The following is a 24,451-nucleotide window of genomic DNA, read 5'->3' as shown; positions in this document are numbered from 1 at the left end:
TTCAAACATGTTTTCTAAAAGCAAATTTACGTACTTTTCACTTCTGTACGTGTGGAATATGGCTGCACACTCCGTGTCTGTGTCCTCATGAATTATGATCTCTTTTTCTTTAAATTCTTCAAACTTTGTATTTGGGCGAGCTATGCAGTAGCAACTGGTAAAGTGCACGGAAATTGAAGAAAGAGACACTATAAAGCAATTGCAATGAAACTACAGGGGTGGCAAACGGGGTCGGGTCGGATATGGAATGGGTCGAAAACGTGTAATGAAAAAAAGGATAAATTATCTGATCCGATCCATATTTGATACGGGTTAACCGACAGATAATATGGGTAACCATATTATCCATGACTTCATTAATATGATCACTTTTGGAAGAATTTCTAGTCTCCCAAACTTTAGGAAACTTAAATTTGAGACTTTACAAATGTAAAAGTTAAATTCATTCGGTATCCATTGCTAAATGGATAATATGGCTCTTATCTATATTTGATCCGTTTTTAAATAACTCATTATCCAACTCATTTTTTAGTGGATAATATGAGTGATTAACTGTTTTCTTTTATCCATTTTGATACCCCGAATTATTATCTCTTTTTCTTTAAATTTTTCAAACTTTGTATTTGGACGAGCTATATAGTAGCAAATGGTAAAGTGCACGGAAATTCAAGAGAGAGACACTATAAAGCAATTGCAATGAAACTACCGAGTGAGTAATTTAGAAGAAAGTCCGATCAATAGCCATCTGACGCAATTTGTCATTTTGTGTGGAACACGCTACAGTAGAAAGACTAATTGGAAACATTCCACAAGTGTAGATAAGGCCACTGCATTAAGACTAAGTGGATACGAAGTGTCAAAGTGACTTCTAGTCTAGTATTACCTACATTTATCGATTACTCTTCGCGAGCGGCCGGACCGGATTTGGCAAAGAACTCATGAGGAAACTGTTATCTTATGCCATTTTAGATAGGCTGAAGAAAAAGCAATATTATCTAAATAATGGAAGTGCAGTGCTAGAGGAGCTTCTTGCTATATGTGACGGAAATTGCCGAATTCCCCTCCGTTACCTAAGTGCCACAGAGATCGAGAATGCAATTAAGCACTCTAAAAGAAAAATAGAGCTCTCCGGTGTGGATATGGTTACGGGCTCGCTGGACAACCGCCTCGTTTTAGTTAGGTTCAATTATCAGAGCTTCCGTAGTATCCACCGAGATATAGCAATTACTGCTCAAATGAGCCATCTCAAGAATGTGCTGACACTTTTCGGCTGCTGCCTTGAATTCGCAAAACCAGTTCTCGTATATGAATATGTTGAGGCTATAAGTCTTCATGATTTACTTTTTAATGAGGGTAATCGAGACCGTGTCACAAGACCAGTATCTTGGCAAAATAGATTACGGATTGTGAATGAGGTCGCTTCAACAGTAGTTTATCTCCATACCGAATTTACTACGCCTATCATCCACAGAGATATAAACCCATTCAAAGTGATAATAAATCAGAATAGTGGCGTTGTCAAAATGGTCGACTTCTCATTGTCCATATCATTGCCTCCAGGAAAATTGGAAGTAAAAGATGGTGTGCGCGGAACATTAGCCCTCTATATAGATCCTGAATATGTCCGCTCGGGTATTGTCACTCAAAAAACTGACGTCTACGGCTTAGGGGTTCTTCTCTTTCAGCTATTAACTGGAACAAGCATGCACGAGATAGATATTAGAGATATTCCACCCAGCGTCGAGTTTGAAGATCCATATCTCCCCACCAACGTCCAACTTTATATTAACGAGGGCAGTGCAACAGATATAGCGGATCCTGCCATTCTAGAAGAGCACGGAATTGAGATTCGACAACACTTGGAAGACTATTTGGATCTTGTTAAGCAATGTACTAGGTCAAAGGGAGAAGATCGACCATATATGATTCAAGTTGCAAAGGAATTACGTCGAATTGAGAACTGCTTCCGTGCCCTCACCATCGGTCAAAATTAAATGTTTATTTTAATACATGAGGTGAAAAATATTTACGTGCACCTCTTTCAAGTGCAGACAATGAAATCAACTTTTTCATGTGTATGTCCTATATATTTTTAAAAAATTTAGTAATATAAATTTCATCCTTTTATGTGAACTAAATTTATAAAAAGATTTATTTGATTGCGCGAACAAATTTACTAATAATAGAATAAGTCAGAGGATCCATGCGGAGCCACGCATACTTGGATTGTTATATGACCAAATTGATGCCTTGCAACGAACTTACTTTTGTTTTTGTTTTTGTTTTTTCTCTTATTGTGAGAATTTAGGTAAAACCATAGTCAAATATAAATCACAGAGATATCAAAACTTTGTTTAAAAATAATCTTAGATTGTTTAATATTTTCTTCCAAGAATAAAACTGTAACGACCCGAATGGTCGTTTTGAGAATTAGCGTCCCGTTCGTTGGCTTAAGGTTTTGAGAAGTTTCGTATCATGTATTATGACTTACGTATGTGGTCGAGTTCGATTTTCGGAGGATTCAGGATTGATTTGGAAGGATGATTCTTGCTTTAGGAGCTTAAGAGATAAGAGTTGACCGGAGTTTGACCTTTGTGGAAACGAATTCAGAATGGTGTTTTGATGATTCCAATAGCTTCATATGGTCATTTTGGAGGTGTATGTCCGTATTTGGATTTGGAAGTCCGTAGGTTGATTTGATGCATTTTGGCGAAAGTTAAAAAGTTGACGGTTTGGAATGTTGAGAGGTTTGACCGGGAGTTGACTTTGTTGATATCGGGTTTGAATTTTGATTCCGAGAGTTGGTATAGCTCCGTTGTGTTATTTGGAACTTACATGCAAAATTTGACGTCATTACATGTTGATTTGATATGATTCAGCACGAGTTGTAGAAGTTGAAAGTTCATTAAATACGATTTGAGGTGCGATTCATAGTTTTTATGTGATTTGAGGCCTCGAATAGGTCAGCGTTATGTTATGGAACGTGTTGGTATGTTTCGACGGGGTCCCGGGGGCCTCGGGTGTGTTCTGGATGGGCTACGGGCCATTTTCTTCTATTTTCGGACTTCCGATTTCTGTCACCTGGTGTTCTTCATCACATTCGCGCCTTTTCTTCCATGTTCGCGTAGTGTTATGCTGGTCTTAGGTACTTTGTTCTTCGAGATCGCAAAGAGGAAACCGCGTTCGCAAAGTTTGAGGAACTTATGATATCTTGTTCGCGCGTTGAGCTACGCGATCGCGTATAAGGGAAGCTGGAATTATGGGGCATCAAGCCTTTGTTGTACGTGATCGCGTGGGTGCAACTGCGTTCGCGTAGTGAGCTAGAGGCTATGTATAGCGTTCACGACCTCTTTTGCGCATTCACGAAGAAGGTTTGGTCAGCTGTTATTATTTTTGTGTCTGCGATCGCGAGTGATGTTCCGTAATCGCAATGAGTAAATCACTAGGCAGAATATAAGTACTCTATTTCGAGGGCTTTTGAAATTTTATCACTATTTGAGTTAGAGAACTCGGATTTGGGCTTTGTAAGTGTTCTTTATCCGAATTTGATTATATTTTGTGATTCCATCTTTATTTTTAACATTAAATTAGTGATTTGAATGAGAGAAAATGAGAATTTTTGTATAAACTTTCAAAAATGTAAAATGAGGATTTGAAGGCCGATTTGATATTGGAATTGGATAAATTTAGTATGGTCGGGCTCGTATCGGAATGGGTATTCGAATTTTGTGAATTTGTTCGGGTTCCGAGGTGCGAGCCCAAGGTTAACGTTTTAGTTTTCTTTAAAGATCGAAGCTTTATTAGCCGGAATTGTTTCCTATAGTTTTTATTTATGATATTAAGTTATTTCGGCTAGATTTGAGCCGTGCGGAGGGTGTTTCACATGAGATGGTCATTTAAGAGTATTGATTTGGCTTCTTTGAGGTAAGTATCTTGTCTAACTTTGTGGGGGAGGGGGGGGGGAGGAGAGAAACTACCCCTTAGGATTCGGGTTAATTGTGCTATTTGTGTTATGGGAAAGCTATGTACGTAAGGTGCCGAGTGGATACACGGGCTATGTATGGTATTTGACCGGTTTAGGTTATCTAGATTCTTTCCATACCTTTAATTGAATTGTCATGACATGTTATATCTCTCATTGTTAATATACTCTTACATGCTTTATTTGATGTTGTTAGCACGTGTTCTACCTCTTACTTGTTATTTTGCCCTTATATGCTTTAGTTGAAGTTATTGCCTTCCTTATTGTCTTGTTACCTCTTAATTATTGAGTCTCTTCCATGACTTCGTGCTTATTCCCTACTTGCCTTAACTGTTGTACTTGCACACCTTAGTTGTCACGTGCTTCACTTGTCGTGTCATTTTTGTAATATTTGTTGCATTCCTTTGATTATTACGTGGTTCCTTTATCGTCATGTACTCATGCCCTTTGATTATAGAAATTCGTGTAAATTAAGGTATTGGATTGTTGTTGTTAATTTAAATTATTTATGGATCGGGTTGCGCGCTGCAACAAGTAAAATAAGGGAGGATTATGATATTGATAAATGATGATACAGTGGGATCGGGTTGCGCGCCGCAACGAATTGTATACATAAGAATCAATTTAGATAAATGATGATATAGTAAAATAAGGGAGGATTATGATATTGATAAATGATGATACAGTGGGATTGGGTTGCACGTCACAAAGGATTATATACGTGAATGCTTGATATTGATTAATGATATTATGGTGGAATAAGAGAGAATTATGATATTGATAAATGATGATACGACGGGATCGGGTTGCGCGCCGCAACAAATTATGTGTGTTGTACTTGTTGTTGTTGTTATGTCTTGTATGAGTCATGCATCCTACGTGAACTGTTGTATTACTTCGATGTGTCAATCTGTGCTTCCGTGATTACTTGGGGAATTAAATTTCAAGATGAATTTACTGCACCGAGTCATTATCTTATACCCTGTCGAGCTGTTAGTAACATAACGATTTTAAGTAAAAGAATTTTTAACATGCTAACCTTACATGAATCTTAAGTTGGAACTCGTCGTTTCATTCGGTACTTTACTATTCTTAATAGTTGTCATTTTTACTTTAATTGATTTCTCAAATTAAACTCCTTACCCTATCTGATATTTTTACTTTACTTAAAAATCGTTATTATATTTTATTTTAACAAATTCTATATTTAATTCGGTAACTTATCCAATGCTTCGTTTTATTTGAAAATGATATTTTCTTTACCCAAATAATTTCTAAAATAAACTCATTTCTCATTTGATTCCCTACTTTGTTCAAGATTGTTAATATGCTTTATAGTATATAAATAAATCTCTCGAACATTTTATTTAGCAATTGGCACGGATACGATGTACATGATAGTACTTGGACTTTGCCGTGCGGAAGTGATTTGAAAAGATGTTGGCACGAGGTGCCATAGTTGTAAGATTTGGATGTTGTGACTTATGATATGAGATTTACAAGGAGTGGTACCTAGGGTTGTTCTTGTTGTAACTTGTGTATTAGGAACGATTTGATTGATTGAGTTGTCATCAGTTCCCCTTACTTGAATTTATTCATATGTCATTTGTATCCTAACCCTGTTGTTGCTTTATTACCTAGTTATTTCTTGTTTCCAATCGTGCTCCTATAATTTTCACTGTTTATGGTAAATTTGTGATCCTTCTGTTGTTTGTCTTACATTGATGTCCTTTCCCTTGTTAGCTTTATGTTATGTCCTGCACAGGTTTACATGTCTGGTAGGTGTCTTGACCTGGCGTCGTGACTACTCTACCGAGGTTAGGCTTGATACTTACTGGGTACTGCTGTGGTGAACTCATGCTACGCTTATGCACATTTTTGTGAAGATCCAGGTACTTTTGATCGAGTTGGGTTGAGACTTATGCATGCGCGGCTTGAGACTTCAAGGTATACCTGCTTGACGTTCGCAGGCCCCGAAGTCACCTTCTGTTATATTTTGTTCCCCATTGTCTACTATTGTCCCGGGACAGTGATGTACTCGTTATTTCTAGTTACTCCTAGAAAAACTTATGACTTGTACTACCGCTTTTGAGATATTATATTGTGTTGGGTTTGTTGGCTTTATATAGACATATACGGTTATGTTTAATAGTTGTTTTGGTTAAATTCTTTCATTTAATTCAGGAGGTATTAGGCTTACCTAGTCTTATATACTAGGTGCCATCACGACATCCTACAGAGGAAAGCTGGGGTCGTTTAATAGTTGGTTTGGTTAAATTATTTCATTTAGTTCCTTGATTATGCGATCGCAGACCAGTTATGCGATGCATTATGCGACCGCAGAACAGGTCTGCGGGCCGCATAATGACCGTCGACTGAATCAGTTTTGCCCAGTTCCGGAGGGCAATTATGCGGTCCATTTCGCGGACCGCAGATCCTATTCCGGAGCTTCATTTTTTTGGGTTTTATAACCCGACCCTACTTCGTTAAATAGACGATATGTACCATTTTTTGAGAAAACACCTAATAATTTGAGAGAAATAAAGTGCTCTAGAGAGGGAGAGAGTTCCTCAACCAATTGTTCCTCAATTGTTACTCAAATATTGGGAAATTATCAAGGAAAGCACATCTTCATCCTAGAGGTAAAAATTCTACACCCTAAACCTCAATTGCAAAATTTAACTAGGAATGGGTAATTTGTAAGATAATTTTTGGGTATGGGAGTTGTTTGTTTTGCATGCATGTGTTATCAAGGGATGTAGGGATGTAGGGAGATTGTTGAGACAAAATGGTAAAGAATGGGTTGTGGGATGATGGGATCCTCCATGAAAGGGCCTTGAAACCTTAATGCACTCCTAGTATTTAATAAAATGCTCAAAGGAGCTAGAACCATGAGTATCTTCCTAATTTTGGTTAAATTTGTATTTTTACAATAGATTGAAGTTGCTATGATTTTCGGAATATTTTAGAGTTTAAAGAAGCTCAAGTAAGGTATGTTGGCTAAACTCTTCTCTTAGAATTAAACCCCGCAATGTCCTTATAAGTCTCGTGATGCCCTTTATAAATTGAATTTCTATCAAATAAGCCTTGTGTCGAAATAATTATATGTTCAATATGTATTCCAAAGATTCTTGTTATGTTAAGTTAATGTTTGAGGATGTGGTTTAAGTATGGGTTGTGTGTGTTACTATGTTATGATTTGAAAGTGTGAATTCTTATGAAAGCTACCATGTCAGTTGTGTAAGAAGTCATATGTGCCTAAGACCCTAATTTTCTCAAGTATGTGATTAAAGCCTTAATGTTGAAAGGCCTTGTTGTTGATTATTCATGATAACGATTGAAAATGGAATAATGAGCTGAATTATGAAGTACGACCAATGTGCCAAGAATGATATTGCGTTATGGCCAACGATGTTAATAAAATGAATGACATGTAACAGAATATGAATTGAGTGGTAAATACTTTTAATAACAAATGCTTTGGGAGTATCGATTAGCCACCGAGGCAGGGTAGGTCGGAACAACCTAACCCCAAAACAACACGTGCCGGTGTAGGAGTGATTGAGGGGTAAATCCCCATGTTAATGTGATAAGAATGTTTCCCCTTATATGGGATGAGATTGGTGTGTTGAGATGTTTTCTCCTTAAATGGGATGAGATTATTGCTAGCTAGATGTGATGTAATGTCTACCCATATGGCATTGTGGTGAGACGGCTTAGCCGATCGGGCTGAGATCGGTCGCCATGCTGCGCACATGGTGGTATTGTGAGTGAATGTCTCGGGGCGAGACAGCTTAGCCGGTCGGACTGATATCAGACTCCATGCTAAAACACGATGGTATATCAGTGCTAAAGATCACCCAACTTAAATTACCGAAACCTAGTTGAAATTTACATTTCCCTTAATGTGACACTTTGATACCATTTGAATTTCTTATTGATATCATGTTTAATCTCCCGTTTATTGTTGCTTGTTCTATTGAGAGGGTGCTTAGTTTTGCATACTAGTACTGTTCCATATATACTAACGTCCCTTTTGTTGGGAGCGCTGCATCTTTAATGGATGCAGGTGGTTCCATAGAAGGTGGTATTGATCAATGATAGTAGCACACCCTCTCCTCAGCTGGTTTGGTGAGCCCCACTTCATTTCGGGGTCCTGTATCTTCTATTCTTTGTACATAGCATTTTGAGGTATAGCCGGGACCTTATTGCCGCACTGTCATAGCACTCTTTTGTTCCTGTTAGAGGCTCCGTAGACATAGTGTGGGTTGTATTTGTTTTTTTGGAAAGTTAAACTAAAAATGTTGTAATGGTATCATCTGTTTCACTTTAACTATGATTGTACAACGTACTATTTTGAAGACCTGTTAATGACGTAACTATTGGAAATGAATTGGTGTTGTTCACATGAGTCTCAGTGATTTATTAATGAAATTTATTCATCACTTTATGTGTGGGTGAATTGAGTAGATGGCACTATGCAAGCTTGCTCGACTGAGGTAACTCTATTGAGCGCCGATCACGCTCCCCGAGGTTGGGGCGTGACAAGCGATGTGCCAACTATTCGTGATGCTGTGGATGACCTACGAGGGAGCTAGGGATGCTCAAACATTGTCTCAATGTGTCGTCCAAATGGAGGATGCAGATGTATTGAGAGACCAGTCAGTTGGTCACGTTAGGGTGCAGCGTGTTCTGGCATCTGGTTGATAAGTATGAGCTTGGGAAGATTTAATTGGTTGCCTAATCATCGCGATCGTGGCAGGGTCATAAGGTGGATGATGATTTGAGGATAAAGGGTGGTATTAGAGAATATATGGTTCGTACGTGATTTCTACTTAGTGAAAGGTACATATTATCATTCAAGGAACTAGAAGAATCGAGTTTGACTGTCACGAGGATGGACATGTGCTTAGTAGATAATTTTAGGTATCTCATGATTGGTGTTGCACGAGCTATGAAGGTTGGTATTGTGGATTATCGGATGTTATGTCCTATGGTTTCGCGCCAAGTTTGGAAGAGTCCACTATCGATGATCAGATTGCAGGGTCATGTGTCATATACATTTTGGCCTGCGATATATATGTGGTGTTAAAGGGTTCCCCAGAATCTGTATATGATTAAGATATGAGATTTTCATGGCATAATTCTGGGACTTAAAGGAATTTCTACGTCACTAAGAATTCTACACTTCAGTATCAGAGAGTTTAGAGAAACAACTTCAAACTCACAGAAGGTCTCTTCAGAGTGGATATCTCGGTTGCGGTATTATGAGGTTCTTGCACCATGGGCATTGTGGAGCTGAGAAAAGTTTCTTTTACTATATTTCAGATATCGGGGGCAGCATATCAGTGGTGAAAGGTTTATGAGGAGGGTAAACCAACTGATGTAGCATCACCCACTTGGGCTTATTTTCAAAGATGTTTTTGAGGGGCTTTGTTCCCCAGACCCTCCGGGATGTGTGGCGCATAGATTTATAGCAGTTGCATCAGGGAACCATGACGGTGTCAGAGTACAACATCAGGTTCAGTAAGTTATCCCATCATGAACCTATTGTGGTTTCTACAGTCAGAGAGCGAGTCCGCAGATTTATCGAGGGGCTCAGTTACGGTCATAGATTCAGCATGGCTCGGGAGTTAGAGACCGATACTCCATTTCAGTGGATTGTGGAGATTACCGGGAGATTAGAGTGTATTCTGGGTGAGGAGAGGGGGGACAAGGAGGCCAAGACGTCTCGAGGTTCTGGAGGAATTCAGTGGATTCTACTCTTCAGCTATGGCCCATTATGGCGGAGGCTCGGGCAGTCAGCCAGTCTAGTCCATACTTCAGACTACTCATGGTGCTCCAGTTAGTATGGGGTAGTCATCTATAGGGTACTCATATGGGGCAGTCATCTTTTAGTGCACCACTAGCACGGGGTTCCTACATCGACTATTCCAGTTATCCGACACAACTCTGTATGAGCAACCATGACCGCAGAGAGGTTGTTATAAGTGTGGTAATATCAGGCACATCATGAGATATTGTCCTAGACTCGGGAGAGAAAGATTTCATCAGAGCACTTAGGCTATGGGACTCATTCCAATTACTACCCCACCTTCGCAGCCAGCTAGGGGTGGAGGACAGATGGGTAGAGGGTGCCCTAGAGGGGAAAGCCGGCCCATTGATATGCTTTCCATGGTAGGGCTGAGACCGCTTCACCAGATTGTGTCATCACAGGTATGGGTTTGATTTGTTATAGACGAACATCATTCTTATTTTTGGTCGGTCCTGCTTATCGGGGTGAGTCCTCCTGTCTTGCTTCATATGGGTAAGTTCATGATTTTATACTCTTCTTATGTGTTTACCCCTGTTGGAATATTCTATAGTGATTTCTCGATGGTTTGGTTACAATTGGTTATTTAGATGCTCTACCGGTACTGGGAGTTCATTACGTGTTGTGATTTTGCTTTGCATAATTGAATTAGTGGAAGGTTTCGGTTGTTATGATGTGTATTCTACTTGTGATTCAGAGCTGCGGATGGGATCCTCATATTTTCATGTGGTTTGTTATGTTTGAACTGGGCTGCATGTTATGGTGGAGTTATATTAGGATCGGATCCTTGTGACTAGTTCATATGTTTTGATTCTCCCTTATGGAATAGATTCATAGTATGGTACTGATAGGGAATTGTGCCTGTCGGGCTTGTTTGGTAGTTCTCTCATGTGTTTCTTTTTGCATATTCAGTCATATTCGCGTTGTGCTTATTGGATTTTAGCTTGCGAGGTGTGTGCCCGGGTGGCATGAGATGTGACTTGTTGATTTGGGTAAATGGTTATGGGACATTCATGTATCTTGCATCGTTGTCAGTATTGTGAGGGTTTGGAACATAGTTCTAGCTAGTATAAGGTAATTGTTGGTGCTGGATTTGATTATGGGCAGCTATGGTAGTCAGAGATGTTATGGGCGATGTATTACGTCGGGTGGTCAGACCTTGTGGGCATATGCATGAGCTATGATAGCTGGTTGAGGCTGATACAGTGTGTTTATGCGGGAATCAGGTCTTTGGGAAGATTTGGATGATGAAATACTTGGTTCTAAGGCTTATTAGTGTGGGTGGAAGGAATAAGTTTTAGTTGAGATGGTGTTTTCAGGCCTATGTGGGTTGGGGTGACATGGGATTACCCGCGAGTATATGTATGGTGGGTTCATGCAGTGATTTGATGACTTCGAAACTATTCTTGGCACGCTCAAGGACGAACGTTTGTTTAAGAGGGGAGGAATGTAACGTCCCGACCGGTCATTTTGAGAATTAGCGTCCTGTTCGGTGGATTAAGGTCTCGAGCAGCTTTGTATCATTTATTATGACTTGTGTGTGTGGTCGAGTTCAATTTTTGAAAGATTCGTGATTGATTTGGAAGGATGATTCTTGCTTTAGGAGCTTAATCGATAAGAGTTGACCGGAGTTTAATTTTTGTGGAGACGACTTTGGTATGGTGTTTGGATGATTCCAATAGATTCGTATGGTAATTTTGGACTTAGCCGTATGTCCGAATTTAGATTGGGATGTCAGTAGGTTGATTTGATGCATTTTGGAGAAAGTTGGAAAATTGAAGGTTTGGAAGGTTGGGAGGTTTGACCAGGAGTTGACTTTGTTGATATCACATTCATATTTTGATTCCGGGAGTTGGTATAGCTCCCTTATGTCATTTGGAACTTGCATGCAAAATTTAACGTCATTATGGGTTAATTTGATATGATTGGGAGCGAGTTGTAAAAGTTGAAAGTTCATAAGTTCATTAAGTTGGATTTGAGGTGCAATTCATAGTTTTGATATTTTTTGATGTGATTTGAATCCTCGAGCAGGTCCGCGTTATGTTGTGGAACGTGTTGGTATATTTCAACGGGGTCCCGGGGGTCTCGAATGTGTTCCGGATGGGCTACGGGCCATTTCCTTCTATTTTTGGACTGCTGATTTCTGTCACCTCGTGTTCTTCATCGCGTCCGCGCCTTTTCCTCTGTGTTCACGTAGTGTTATGGTGGTCTCAATTACTTTGTTCTTCGCGGTCGCAAAGAGGCGACCGCATTCGCGAAGGTTGAGGAACTTATGTTGTTATGTTCGCGCTCTGAGTTACGAGATCGCGTATAAGGGAAGATGGATGGGGCATCAAGCCTTTGTTGTACGTGATCGTGTGGGTGCAACCACGTTCTTAGAGTGAGCTGGTGGTTGTGTATCTTGTTCGCGACCTCTTTTATGCGTACACGAAGAAGGTTTGGTCAGCTATTATCATTTTTGTCTCCGCGATCGCTAGTGATGTTCCGCGACCGCGATAAGTAAATCACTAGGTAGAATATAAGTACACTATTTCGAGGGCTTTTGATATTTTATCACTTTTTGAGTTAGAGAGCTCGGATTTGGGCTATTTTGTAGGAGATTTTCACGTGTTGGTTTGTGGTAATTGTTCTTTATCCGGATTTGATTATATTTCGTGATTCCATCTTTGTTTTGAATATTAAATTAGTGATTTGAATGGGAGAAAATGGGATTTTTTGTATAAATGTTCAAAAATATAAAATGAAGATTTGAAGGCCGATTTGATATCGAAATTGGAAAATTTTGGTATGGTCAGACTTTTATCGAAATGGGTGTTTGGATTTTACGAATTTTTTTGGGTTTCGAGGTACGGGTCCGGGGTTGACTTTTTAGTTTTCTTTAAAGATCAAAGCTTTATCATTCAGAATTATTTCCTATAGTTTTTATTTATGATATTAAGTTATTTTGGCTAGATTTGAGCCGTCGGAAGGGTGTTTCACACGAGAGGGTCATTTTACAGTATTGATTTGGATTCTTTGAGTAAGTGTCTTGTCTAACTTTATGGGAGGGAAACTACCCCTTAGGATTCGGGTTGATTGTGCTATTTGTGCTATGTGAAAGTCGTGTATGCAAGGAGTGGATATATGGGCTATATGTGGTATCTGACCGGTTTAGGTTATCTAGATTATTTCCATGCATTTATTTGAATTGTCATTACATGTTATATCTCCTATTGTTAATCTACTCTTACATGCTCTATTTGATGTTGTTAGCACTTGTTCTACCTCTTACTTGTTATTTTGCCCTTATATGCTTTAGTTGAAGTTATTTTCTTCCTTATTGTCTAGTTACCACTTGATTGTTGAGTCCCTTCCATGTCTCCGTGCTTATTTGCTACTTGCCTTAACTGTTGTACTTGCACACCTTAGTTGTCACATGCTTCACTTGTCCTGTTTTGTTTTGTAATATTTGTTGCATTCGTTTGATTATTACGTGGTTCCTTTATTGTCGTGTACTCATACCCTTTGATTATAGAAATTCTTGTAAATTGAGTTATTGGATTATTGTTGTTAATTTAAATTGTCTGTGGATAGGATTGTGCGCTGCAACAGGTGAAATAAGGGAGGATTATGATATTGATAAATGATGATACGGTGGGATCGAGTTGCGCACCGCAACAGTTTGTGCACGTAATAATTGATATTGATAAATGATGATATGATGAAATAAGGGATGATTATGATATTCATAAATGATGATATGGTGCGATCGTGTTGCGCGCCACAATGGATTGTATATGAGAATGCTTGATATTGATAATGATATTATGGTGGAATAAGGGAGGATTATGATATTGATAAATGATGATATGGTGGGATCGGGTTGCGCGCCGCAACGGATTTTGTGTGTTGTACTTTTTGTTGTTGTTATGTCATGTGTAAGTCATGCATCCTACGTGAACGGTTGTACTACTTCAATGTGTCAATCTGTGCTTCCGTGATTACTTAGGGAATTAAACTTTCAAGATAAATTTACTATGCAGAGTCATTATCTTATGCCTTGTTGAGTTGTTACTAACATAACGGTTTTAAGTAAAACAAATTTTAACATGCTTACCTTACGTGACTCTTAAGTTAGAACTCGTCGTTTCATTTGGTACTTTAATATTTTTAATAGTTGTCATTTTTACTTTAATTTATTTCTCAAATTAAACTCCTTACCCTATATGATGTTTCTACTTTACTTAAAAATCGTATGTTTTATTTTAACAAATTCTATATTTAATTAGGTAACTTATCCAATGCTTCGTTTTATTTAAAAATGCTATTTTCTTTACCCAAATGATTTCTAAAATAAGCTCATTTTCTCATTTCATTCCCTACTTTATTCAAGATTGTTAATTTACTTTATCGTATATAAATAAATCTCTCGAACATTTTATTTAGCAATAGACACGGATACGATGTACATTATAGCACGTGGACTTTGTCGTGCGGAAGTGATTTGGAAAAATATAGGCACGAGGTGCCATACTTGTAAGATTTGGAAGTTGTGACTTATGATTTGACATTTACGAGGAGTGGTACCTCGAGTAGTTCTTGTTGTAACTTGTGCATTAGGAACGATTTCATTGATTGAGTTGTCATCGGTTCCCCTTACTTGAATTCATTCATATTTTATCTGTATCCTAACTATGTTTTTGCTTTATTACCTGGTTATTTTTTGTTGTCATTCATGCTCCTATTATTTTCACTATTGATGGTAAATTTGTGATCCTTCTATTGTTGGTCTTACATTGACGTCCTTTCCCTTGTTAGCTTTATGTTATATTTTGCACAGGTTTACATGTCTGGTAGGTGTCTTGACCTGACCTCGTCACTACTCTACCGAGGTTAGGCTTGATACTTACTGGGTACCGCTGTGGTATACTCACGCTATGCTTCTGCACATTTTTGTGAAGATCCAGGTACTTTTGATCGAGTTGGGTTGAGATTTATGCCTGCGCGGCTGGAGACTTCAAGGTATACCTGCTCGACGTTCGCAAGACCCGAAGTCACCTTCTGTTATATTTTGTTCCCGCTGTCTACTATTGTCCCGGGACAGTGATGTACTCGTTATTTCTAGTTACTCCTAGAAAAGCTTATGACTTGTACTACCGGTTTTGGGATATTGTATCGAGTTGGGTTTGTTGGCTTTATATAGAGATACAGGGTTATGTTTAATAGTTGTTTTGGTAAATTCTGTCATTTAATTTAGTAAGTGTTAGGCTTACCTAGTCTTAGATACTAGGTGCCATCATGACATCCTACGGAGGAAAGCTGGGGTCTCTACAAAAACCGGTACTCTCGTTATAGTGGTACGAATATAAATTTTTCTTCCACACTCCCATCAAGAAATGAATCGAAAACTGTAACGTTGTAATGAAACAATAAAGAAGAATATTGCAAAGAAAGAGAGAGAGAGAGAGAGAGAGAGAGAGAGAGAGAGAGAGAGAGGGAGAGAGAATTCTTATTGATTAATTTGGATGAATTACAATGGAATAAAACTCTTTTATTTATAGGGAAAAGGTGACTTAGCCACAAAGTAACAAACCCTAATATCTCTCTAAAATATAGACATTCACCTTAAATACAATTCTATTTAAAACACTCCTCCTTGAATGTCTATTCAACAGATAATGTGCCCTCGTTAAAACCTAAACTAAAATAAAACCCAGTGGGAAAAAATTGTAGAGAAGGAAAAGGAATACACATGTTTAGAAATATGCATTTTGGTTGCCTCATTAAAAACCTTGTAAGGAAAACTCAGTGGGACACAACCTTGTAAGGGAAAAATAGTACAACTCGTATTCATTCCCCCTGATGAGAGCATCAATTCACATCTTTGAGCCTTCGCATCCTAATATTGTATGCTAGCTTCTTGAAGGTTGACGTTGGTAGAGATTTGGTGAAAAAATTAGCCATATTATCACTTGAACGAATCTGTTGCAATTGATATCACCATTCTTTTGAAGATCATCTGTGAAAAATAACTTTGGTGAAATGTGTTTTGTCCTATCTCCTTTTATGAATCCTTCCTTAAATTGGGCTATGCATGCCGCATTGTCTTCACACAAAATCGTGGGTAGTTTGTCATACTTCAAACCACATTTGTCTAGAATAAGATGTATTATAGACCTCAACCCTACACATTCTCGACTTGCTTCAAGAATAGCAATTATCTCAGCATGATTAGATGAAGTAGCCATGATTGATTGCTTAGTCGATCACCAAGATATGGCAGTGCCTCCATATGTAAACACATAGTCTATTTGAGATCGAGCCTTGTGGGTTAGAAAAATACCCAGCATCGACATAACTAACAAGATCGAGACTGCAATTATTGTCATAAAATAAGCCCATATCGGTAGTCCGTTTTAGATACTGCAATATGTGTTTGGTTCCATTCCAATGTATCTTTATAGAAGCAGAGTTATATCTTGCTAAGACATTAACTGAAAAAGTTATGTCAGGCCTTGTAGTATTAGCAAGATACATTAGTGCATCAATTGCACTAAGATATGGTACTTCAGGACCAAGAAGCTCTTCATTCTTGTCTTGAGGTCGGAACAGGTCCTTATTCACATCATATGATCAAACAACCATCAGAGTACTTAATGGATGTGCTCCATCCATGTAGAACCGTTTCAATACCTTTTCTATGTAGGCAGATTGATGAACAAAAAATTCCATTTGCCAAATGTTTGATTTGCAAACGGAGGCATAATTTTGTCTTTCCGAGATCTTTCATCTAGAATTCCTTCTTTAAATAATTAATTTCCTTCTGGAGTTCTATAGGAGTTCCAATAAGGTTTATGTCATCAACATATACAGCAAGTATAATAAATTCTGACGTTGTTTTCTTTATAAAAATACATGGACAAACGGCATCATTTATATAACCTTCTTTTAATAAATACTCACTAAGACGGTTATACCACATTCGTCCTGATTGCTTTAGACCATACAAAGATCTTTACTATTTGATTGAAAACTTTTTCCGGGACATACAATTATATGCATCATGAATTTTAAATCCCTAGAGAATTTTCATGTTTATATCATTATCAAGTGAGCCATAACAGTAGGTGGTAACTACATCCATTAAATGCATGTCAATCTTTTCATGGACAACAAAACTTATGAAATAACAAAATGTTATTACATCCATAACAGGTGAATATGTCTCTTCATAATCGACACTGGGCCTTTGTGAAAATCCTTGTGCAAAAAGGCGTGCCTTATATCTTTATATCTGATTTTTCTCATTTCTCTTATGTACAAAGACCCATTTATAGCCAATAGGCTTAACACCATTAGGTCTTTGGACTACAGGATCAAAAACTTCACGTTTCGCAAGTGAATCCAACTCAGATTGGATTGCTTCTTGCCATATTAACCAATCACGTCTTTGTCGACATTCTCCAATAGATTGAGGTTCAAGATCCTCACTATCTTACATAATGCTAGATGCAACATTATATGCAAATACAAAGTCCACCACTATATCCAATCGATTCAAATTCATCTCAATATTGATTGGGTTTATTGATAGTTCCTTATTTTTTTGAGTCTCGGGCTCAGTGATTTCCTCATGAATCTCAAGATTGGTTAAATCATGGGTTTCTTTATGATATTCTTTCATATTGTCATCTTCATCATTTATTTTTCTTTTTCTAGGATTTCGATCCTTAGAACCTAATGATCTCCAACGCTTTAGGCGTGCTTTTGACTCATTAGCTATGACACTAGAAGATTGTCCAACAGGGACGTCAATATGGATTGGAACATTCTTTGCAGGGATATCTGATTTTGTTATCCTTTTCATATCCGTAAATGTGCCTGGCATTTGATTTGCTATTTTCTGCAAATGAATAATCGTTTTCTCCTTTTTTCACAAATATAGGCATGTGGATCAAGATGAGATTATGATGGATTTTTTCATTAATTTCTCGCGTTTCACCAGTTTTCCCCCCTAATTTTGGGGAAAGTATCTTATCGAATCGACAATCTGCAAATCGAGTTGTGAATAAATTTCTCGTTAATGTTTCGAGGTAGAAAATAATAAAGGGAGATTCAAACCCAACATATATTCCTAACCATCTTTGGGGACCCATCTTGGTGTGATATGGATGTGCTACATGCACATATATTGCGCACCCAAAAATTCTTAAATGAGATATATTAGGTTCATTACCCAAAACTAATTGCGACGGAGAATATTTATAATAATTTGTCGGTCTGAGACGAACTAGCATTGCTGCATGCAAATTGGCATGTTAGTTTGAGTACCCGTATGGATTACTAAATAACTTGGTTCTTTACCATATTCGTTAAGCGTGAAGTAAATAAGGAATAAAATGAACACATCGATTTTTACGTGGAAAATCACCCGGCTAAAAAGGTAAAAAAACCACTACCTACCACGTAGGATTTTCAACTCCAACTCCACTAGAACAATGAGCCAAAATGTAGCAACTACAAGACTATAATTCAATACTCTCAAATACTCCTACTACTCCTATTTGATTCACAAGTTACTCTAACTTGTAAAGAAAACACTCACTCCAACTCACTAATTGTAAATGACACTTGATTACAACTCAATTTCCTAAAAACACATTCACTAGACTGACTCAAGAAGAATACAATGCAAGTACTCGACTAGGGTAAACAACTTTTGACTCTTTAGTTGATGTATAAAAGGATGATCGTAGAAGTCCAAAGTATATTGTATTCAACCCTTTAACTTGAGATCTTCTAGCAGTCCTATTCATAGTTACCTTTTAATTTGATAGGACTCCTACTGTTCCAAGGATTCCACCAGCTTCAGAACTCTTGTCTCGTACTGAATTTTCTGTATCTTCTCGAGCAACAAGCCTTATCACATGTATCAGCCTTTTTCTACCAAACTCGGACCTGGGTAAATTTGAGATAAAGTTACTGTCTTGTATAGACGTTGAAGAATCATCATGAGGAGCTGGTCCTTTATCTTGAGGAGATGGTTCTGCAGAGCAATTTAACAGCTACGTTTAGGACCTGGTTCTTGGAATTATTTAGACATACTTTGTTAATCATCAAAACCTCAATATTCAACAAATTCCCCCTTATTAATGATGACAAATTTTTGTATACCGTAGAACCAGGTAATCACACCAAGGAACCAGATAATCACAATAAGCAGTGTTAACACACAGGTATGTGCACAACTTACAACCTTCCCAACCTTATGTTCCCCCTTTTGGAAAAAACAAAAAAATATTAGACAGATTGTCACGCCCCGACCTCGGGGAGCACAACCGGCACTCAACCAAGATACCCTGGTCGAGCAAGCCTATACAATGCCTTCTACCCAAACTCACCCGTGAATAAAGAGAAGATATATTTCATTAATTAGGCAATGAGAGGTCACGTGAACGACACCCATTTATTACCATTAGTTACGTCATTTTTAAGTCTCAAAATACATACACTTTCATGATTTGAAGTGGAACATATAATACAAATACAACTCCATTAGTTTAACTTTCCCATAACAAAGGTACCACCCACACTATGTCAACAGAGCCTTTAATAGATACAAAAGAGTAGCATGATGGTGCCGACAACAAGGCTCCGGCTATAACTCAAAATAATATACATATAGGACATGAGATACGAGACCCTGAAATGAAGTGGAGCTCACCAAGTCAGTTAAGGAGAGGGTGTACTGCTATCACTGATCCATGCTGTCTATTGTGGAACAACCTGCATCCATTAAAGATGCATTTCCCCCGGCAAAGGGGACGTTAGTATATATGGAATAGTACTAGTATGTAAAACTAAATACCCTCTCAATAGAACGAGTAGCAATAAAATGAGAAAGAACCATGGAATCAATGAGAGTCTCAACAATATTAGAGTGTCAAGTTAAAAGAAAGGTAAGTTTTAAGTAAATTTCAACATTTTTAAGTTGGGAGATCTTTAGTACCGATACACCACTATGCTTTTAGCACAGAGTCCGATCTCAGCCCGATCGGCTAAGCCATCTCACCCTGAGACATCCAATCACAATAACACCATGTGCGCGACATGGCGTCCGATCTCAGCTCGATCGACTAAGCCGTCTCACCACAATGCCGTATGTGTCAACATCACATCACATTCCGCTATCAATCATCTCATCCCATTTAAGGGGAAATATCTTAAAACATCAATCTCATCCCATATAAGGGGAAACAATCTCATCACATCCATACGAGGATTTACCCCTCAATTAGTCCTATACCGGCACGTGTAGTTTCGGGGTTAGGTTATTTCGACCCACCCATCCTCGGTGACTAAACGATACTCCCAAAGCATTTATTAATTAAAGGATTTACAACTCATTTCATAATCTTTCACACATATTTCCATTTTATTGGTACTTGTGGCCATAATTATAATGTCATTCTCGGCACGTTGGCCGTATTACGTATTTCTTACTCACCCCTTTCACTTTCAAGAATCATCATGGGTTATTAACAACAAGGAATTTCTAATCAAGATTTTAAGTAAACATATAAGCAATTAAGAGCCGTAAGCATATTGAGTTGTCTTTCATAATTTGGCATAACAACTTTCATTTGAAGCACGACTTGAAGTCATAACATTTTAACACACAAACCATACTTTGAGCACATTCTCGAATGATAACATAATATGACAAAAGCATTCAGAACACATTTTAAACATATATCTTTTGACACAAATCTTATTCGGAATAGTCAAATATATAATGACAAACTCGGGACATGAGAAATAAGAAATTGGCCCATCATACTTGAGACTTACGCGAACATCGTGGGATTCAATTCTAAGAGATAATTTTAGCAAACATACCTCGCTTTGAGCTTCCCAAAATTACTACAATTCTCGAAAAATCCTAGCAACTTCAATCTATTTAAAACATAACAAAATTGAACCATAATTAGGAAGATACTCGGGGGTTCAACTCATTTGAGCATTTTGTCAAACACTAGGTGGGCAATATGATTCTAAGGTCCTCATATGGTGGATTCCTTCATCCCACAACCCAATATCTACCATGTTGATCTCAACAACCTTCCCACAACTTTGTTGGTAAATACATGCATAGATAACACCCCATAACTAAGAATCATACTCCCCATTATCTATTTTCTACCCCAAACTCGAAATTGAAGGCTAGGGTATGGAACCTTACCTCTTGGATGAAGACCTTATGAGTTTTCCTTGTGAATAATCCAATCTTGAGCAAGTATTGATAACTAATTTAGGGATATCTCCTCTAACTCTAGACCACTTTCCTCTCTCTAAAATATCAGTTTGAACCTTATAAAATATCCCCCAAGGTTGTTTTATAAAAAATGGAGTCAGGTAAATTTTTTCCAAAATATAAACTTATGAAGTTGGGTCTGCGGTCGTAGGCCGTACCGCAGAATGACTATACAGCCCACAAAGGGGACCGCAGAAATGGCCCCAAGAACTGGGCAGGTCTGCGACTCACCTGCAGTCCGCAGATCAATTCTGCAGTCGCATAATGGACTGCAGAACCTCCTTCCGAAATTTTTTCCTACTGGTTCTGCAACGGATGTGGGGCCCGCGAAATAATTATGCGGTCACATAGTTGACCGCAAAAAGACCTCCAAAATTTGCCCATTTCTCTGCTTCACTCCGTGGCTGATCTGCGACTAGCAAAGCAGTTCTGCGATCGCAAAAATGCCCTATTCTTCAACAAATTTTCTCTAACTCCCCAACGCATTGTACAACCCGAAAATTCCTCAAACACATTAGCCCACCTCGGCACCACGAAGCCCCAGGTTCTAGGTGAAATTTTACGGGTCCTTACATCCTTCCCCGCTTAAGATCATTCATCCTCGACTAGTAGTTACAAATTTTGACTAACTCCCTAAATTTATGAAAATTTTGCTAGAGTCTCCCCTCTAACTGGGCCTATCCACCTATCAGATAATCCTAGAAACCAATCCTAATAACATATACAAAATCCGACAACGCAACATAACATGAACACTACACCAACCGTGGCCTCATAAGCAATATATTACCAAAAGGAACACCCTTAAAAACAACTATACAAGTGAAACATAATTCATAGAAGGTAAACTCTTAAATTTTTCATAGAACACAACTTCATAAATACATAGTTATTCAAACAAATGAGGGTTCTTCTTCTATATTTCTTCCTCAGCCTCCCATGTGGCCTCTTCGACTTGTTGGTTTCGTCATAGTACTTTCACTAAGGCAATTTCTCATCTTTCGAATATGCCTATCAAGAATGGCAACTGGAATCTCTTCATAAGTCAATTCCTCATCAACCTCAATACTCTCAACTAGAACAATAAGTGACGGATCTCCAACCACCTTGTTCAACATGGATACATAAAACACCGGTACACTAAAGACATCTCTGGAGGTAGTTCAAGCCTGTAAGCCACCAGACCAATCCTCTGAATGATTATGTATTGTCTGACATACCTCAGACTCAATTTTCTTTTCTTACCAAACTGCATTATACCCTTCATGGGGGAAACCTTCAAGAACACCCAATCATCCTATTGGAACTCCAAATCCCTATGACGTATATCCGAATAGGACTTCTGACAACTCTAGGCAGTTTTCAACTGTTCCTTAATGATCTTAACCTTCTCCATAACCCGATGCATGAGGTATGGCCCTATCAACTCCGCTTCCCCAATCTCGAACCACCCAATGGGAGATCTACAACACCTACCATATAAAGCCTCGAACGGTGCCATCTGAATGCTAGCATGATAACTGTTGTTGTAGGAAAATTCTATGAGTGGCAAATGATTATCTCAGCTACCCTTGTAGTTAAGAACACAAGCGCGCAACATATCCTCAAGCGTATGAATGGTCCGCTCTGCTTACCCGTCGGTCTGTGGATGGAAAGTTGTACTAAGATTCACTTGAGTACCCAAACCTAGCTGAAATTTCTTCCAAAATTTAGCTATGAACTGTGCCCCTCGATCTAAGATAATAGAAATCGGAGTATCATACAACCTGACTATTTCCTTGATATACAACTGAGCATTTTGTTCCGCTATGTTGGTGGCCTTAACAGGTAAGAAGTGTGTTGACTTTGTGAGTCGATCCACAATTACCCAAATCGAGTCGAACTTGCGAGGAGTGTGAGGTAGTCCTACCATAATGTCCATATTGATCATCTCCCACTTCCACATCAGAATTTCTATGTTCTGTGCCAACCCACCGGGCCTTTGATGTTTGGCGTTCACTTGCTGATAATTTGGACATCTTGCCATAAAGTATGCTACATTCCTCTTTATATAATTCCACCAGTAAACTTCCTTAAGATCATGATACATTTTTGTAGAGCACGTGTGCACAGAATACCTAGAAGTGTGAGACTCAGTCAGGATCCTTTCCCTGAGACCATCTACATTAGGAACACATAATCGCCCTTGGTACCTTAGTGTACCATCATCCATGCCAAAATAAAAAGCCATGGTCTTATCTTTATGAATCCCCTCCTTCAACTGTACCAACAACAGATCATCGTACTGCTTCTCCTTGACTTCCACAATAAATGACGATTCAGCCCTATTTTGCACAATTACCCCTCCTTCACTAGAGTCTACAAGACGAACTCCCAAACTGGCCAACCAGTGAACTTCCTTGGCCAATAACCTTTGATGTGCTTCAAAGTGAGCCAAACTACCCATGGATTTTCGGCTAAGAGCTTCTGCCACAACATTAGCCTCCCCCGGATGATATAGAATGTCGATGCCGTAGTCATTGAGTAACTCAAGCCACCTTCTCTGCCTCAGATTCAATTCCTTCTGTTTGAAACTATATTGAAGGCTTATGGTCTGTGAATATATCCACATGGACCCCATACAGATAATGATGTCAAATATTCAACGCAAACAATACCTCTGCAAGTTCTAAGTCATGTGTTGAATAGTTCTTCTCATGATATTTGAGTTTCCTAGAAGCATAATCGATCACCTTGCCATGTTGCATGAATACACACCCAAGTCCGATCCTCGAAGCATCACAATATACTACAAACCCATCCGTACCCTCCGGTAAGGTCAACACCGGTGTCGTAGTCAATCTTGATTTCAACTCTTAGAAGCTCTTTTCACAAGCATCTGACCAGTGGAACTTAACTGCCTTCTACGTCAATTTAGTCAACGGAGAGGCTATAGTAGAGAACCCCTCCAAAAACTTTTTGTAATACCCAACTAAGCCCAAGAAACTACGAATCTCTGTTGGAGTTGTAGGCCTCGGCCAATTCTTCATAACTGCGATCTTCTGCGGATCAACCTTAATTCCTTCTCTGGAGATGCCATGACCCAAGAATGTGACAAATTCAATCAAAATTTCACACTTCAAAAATATCGCATACAACTTGTGCATAGAGTCTGCAGCACTTCCCTAAGATGATCAGCATGGCCCTCTCGACTTCGTGAATATACATGAATATCATCAATGAACACTATCACAAAGGAGTCAAGAAAAGGCTTGAAGACTCGATTCATAATATCCATAAAAGATGTCAGGGCATTTGTTAGCCCAAAGACATTACCAAAAATTTGAAGTGCTTATATCGGGCCCTAAAAGCTATTTTCGGAATA

General features: G+C 38.5%; 1 protein-coding gene across 1 annotated transcript; it reads left to right on the top strand.

The window, feature by feature from the left end:
• Positions 1 to 750: 750 nt before the first annotated feature.
• On the top strand, positions 751 to 2,093 carry LOC107786819 (serine/threonine-protein kinase ZRK4-like). The gene has a single exon (XM_075233747.1). It carries the CDS (start codon positions 939 to 941, stop codon positions 1,992 to 1,994), a length of 1,056 nt encoding a protein of 351 aa, XP_075089848.1. The 5' UTR covers positions 751 to 938; the 3' UTR covers positions 1,995 to 2,093.
• Positions 2,094 to 24,451: the final 22,358 nt, after the last annotated feature.

This window comes from Nicotiana tabacum, chromosome 17 (genome assembly GCF_000715075.1).
Source record: "Nicotiana tabacum cultivar K326 chromosome 17, ASM71507v2, whole genome shotgun sequence".
NCBI lineage: Eukaryota > Viridiplantae > Streptophyta > Magnoliopsida > Solanales > Solanaceae > Nicotiana > Nicotiana tabacum.
Note: the sequence above shows the minus strand (reverse complement) of the source record. Positions and strands in the feature narration are given on the sequence as shown.

Excerpts from the sequence above, each read along its gene's own strand:
- LOC107786819 (XM_075233747.1), top strand. The coding sequence starts at position 939 with ATGAGGAAACTGTTATCTTATGCCATTTTAGATAGGCTGAAGAAAAAG.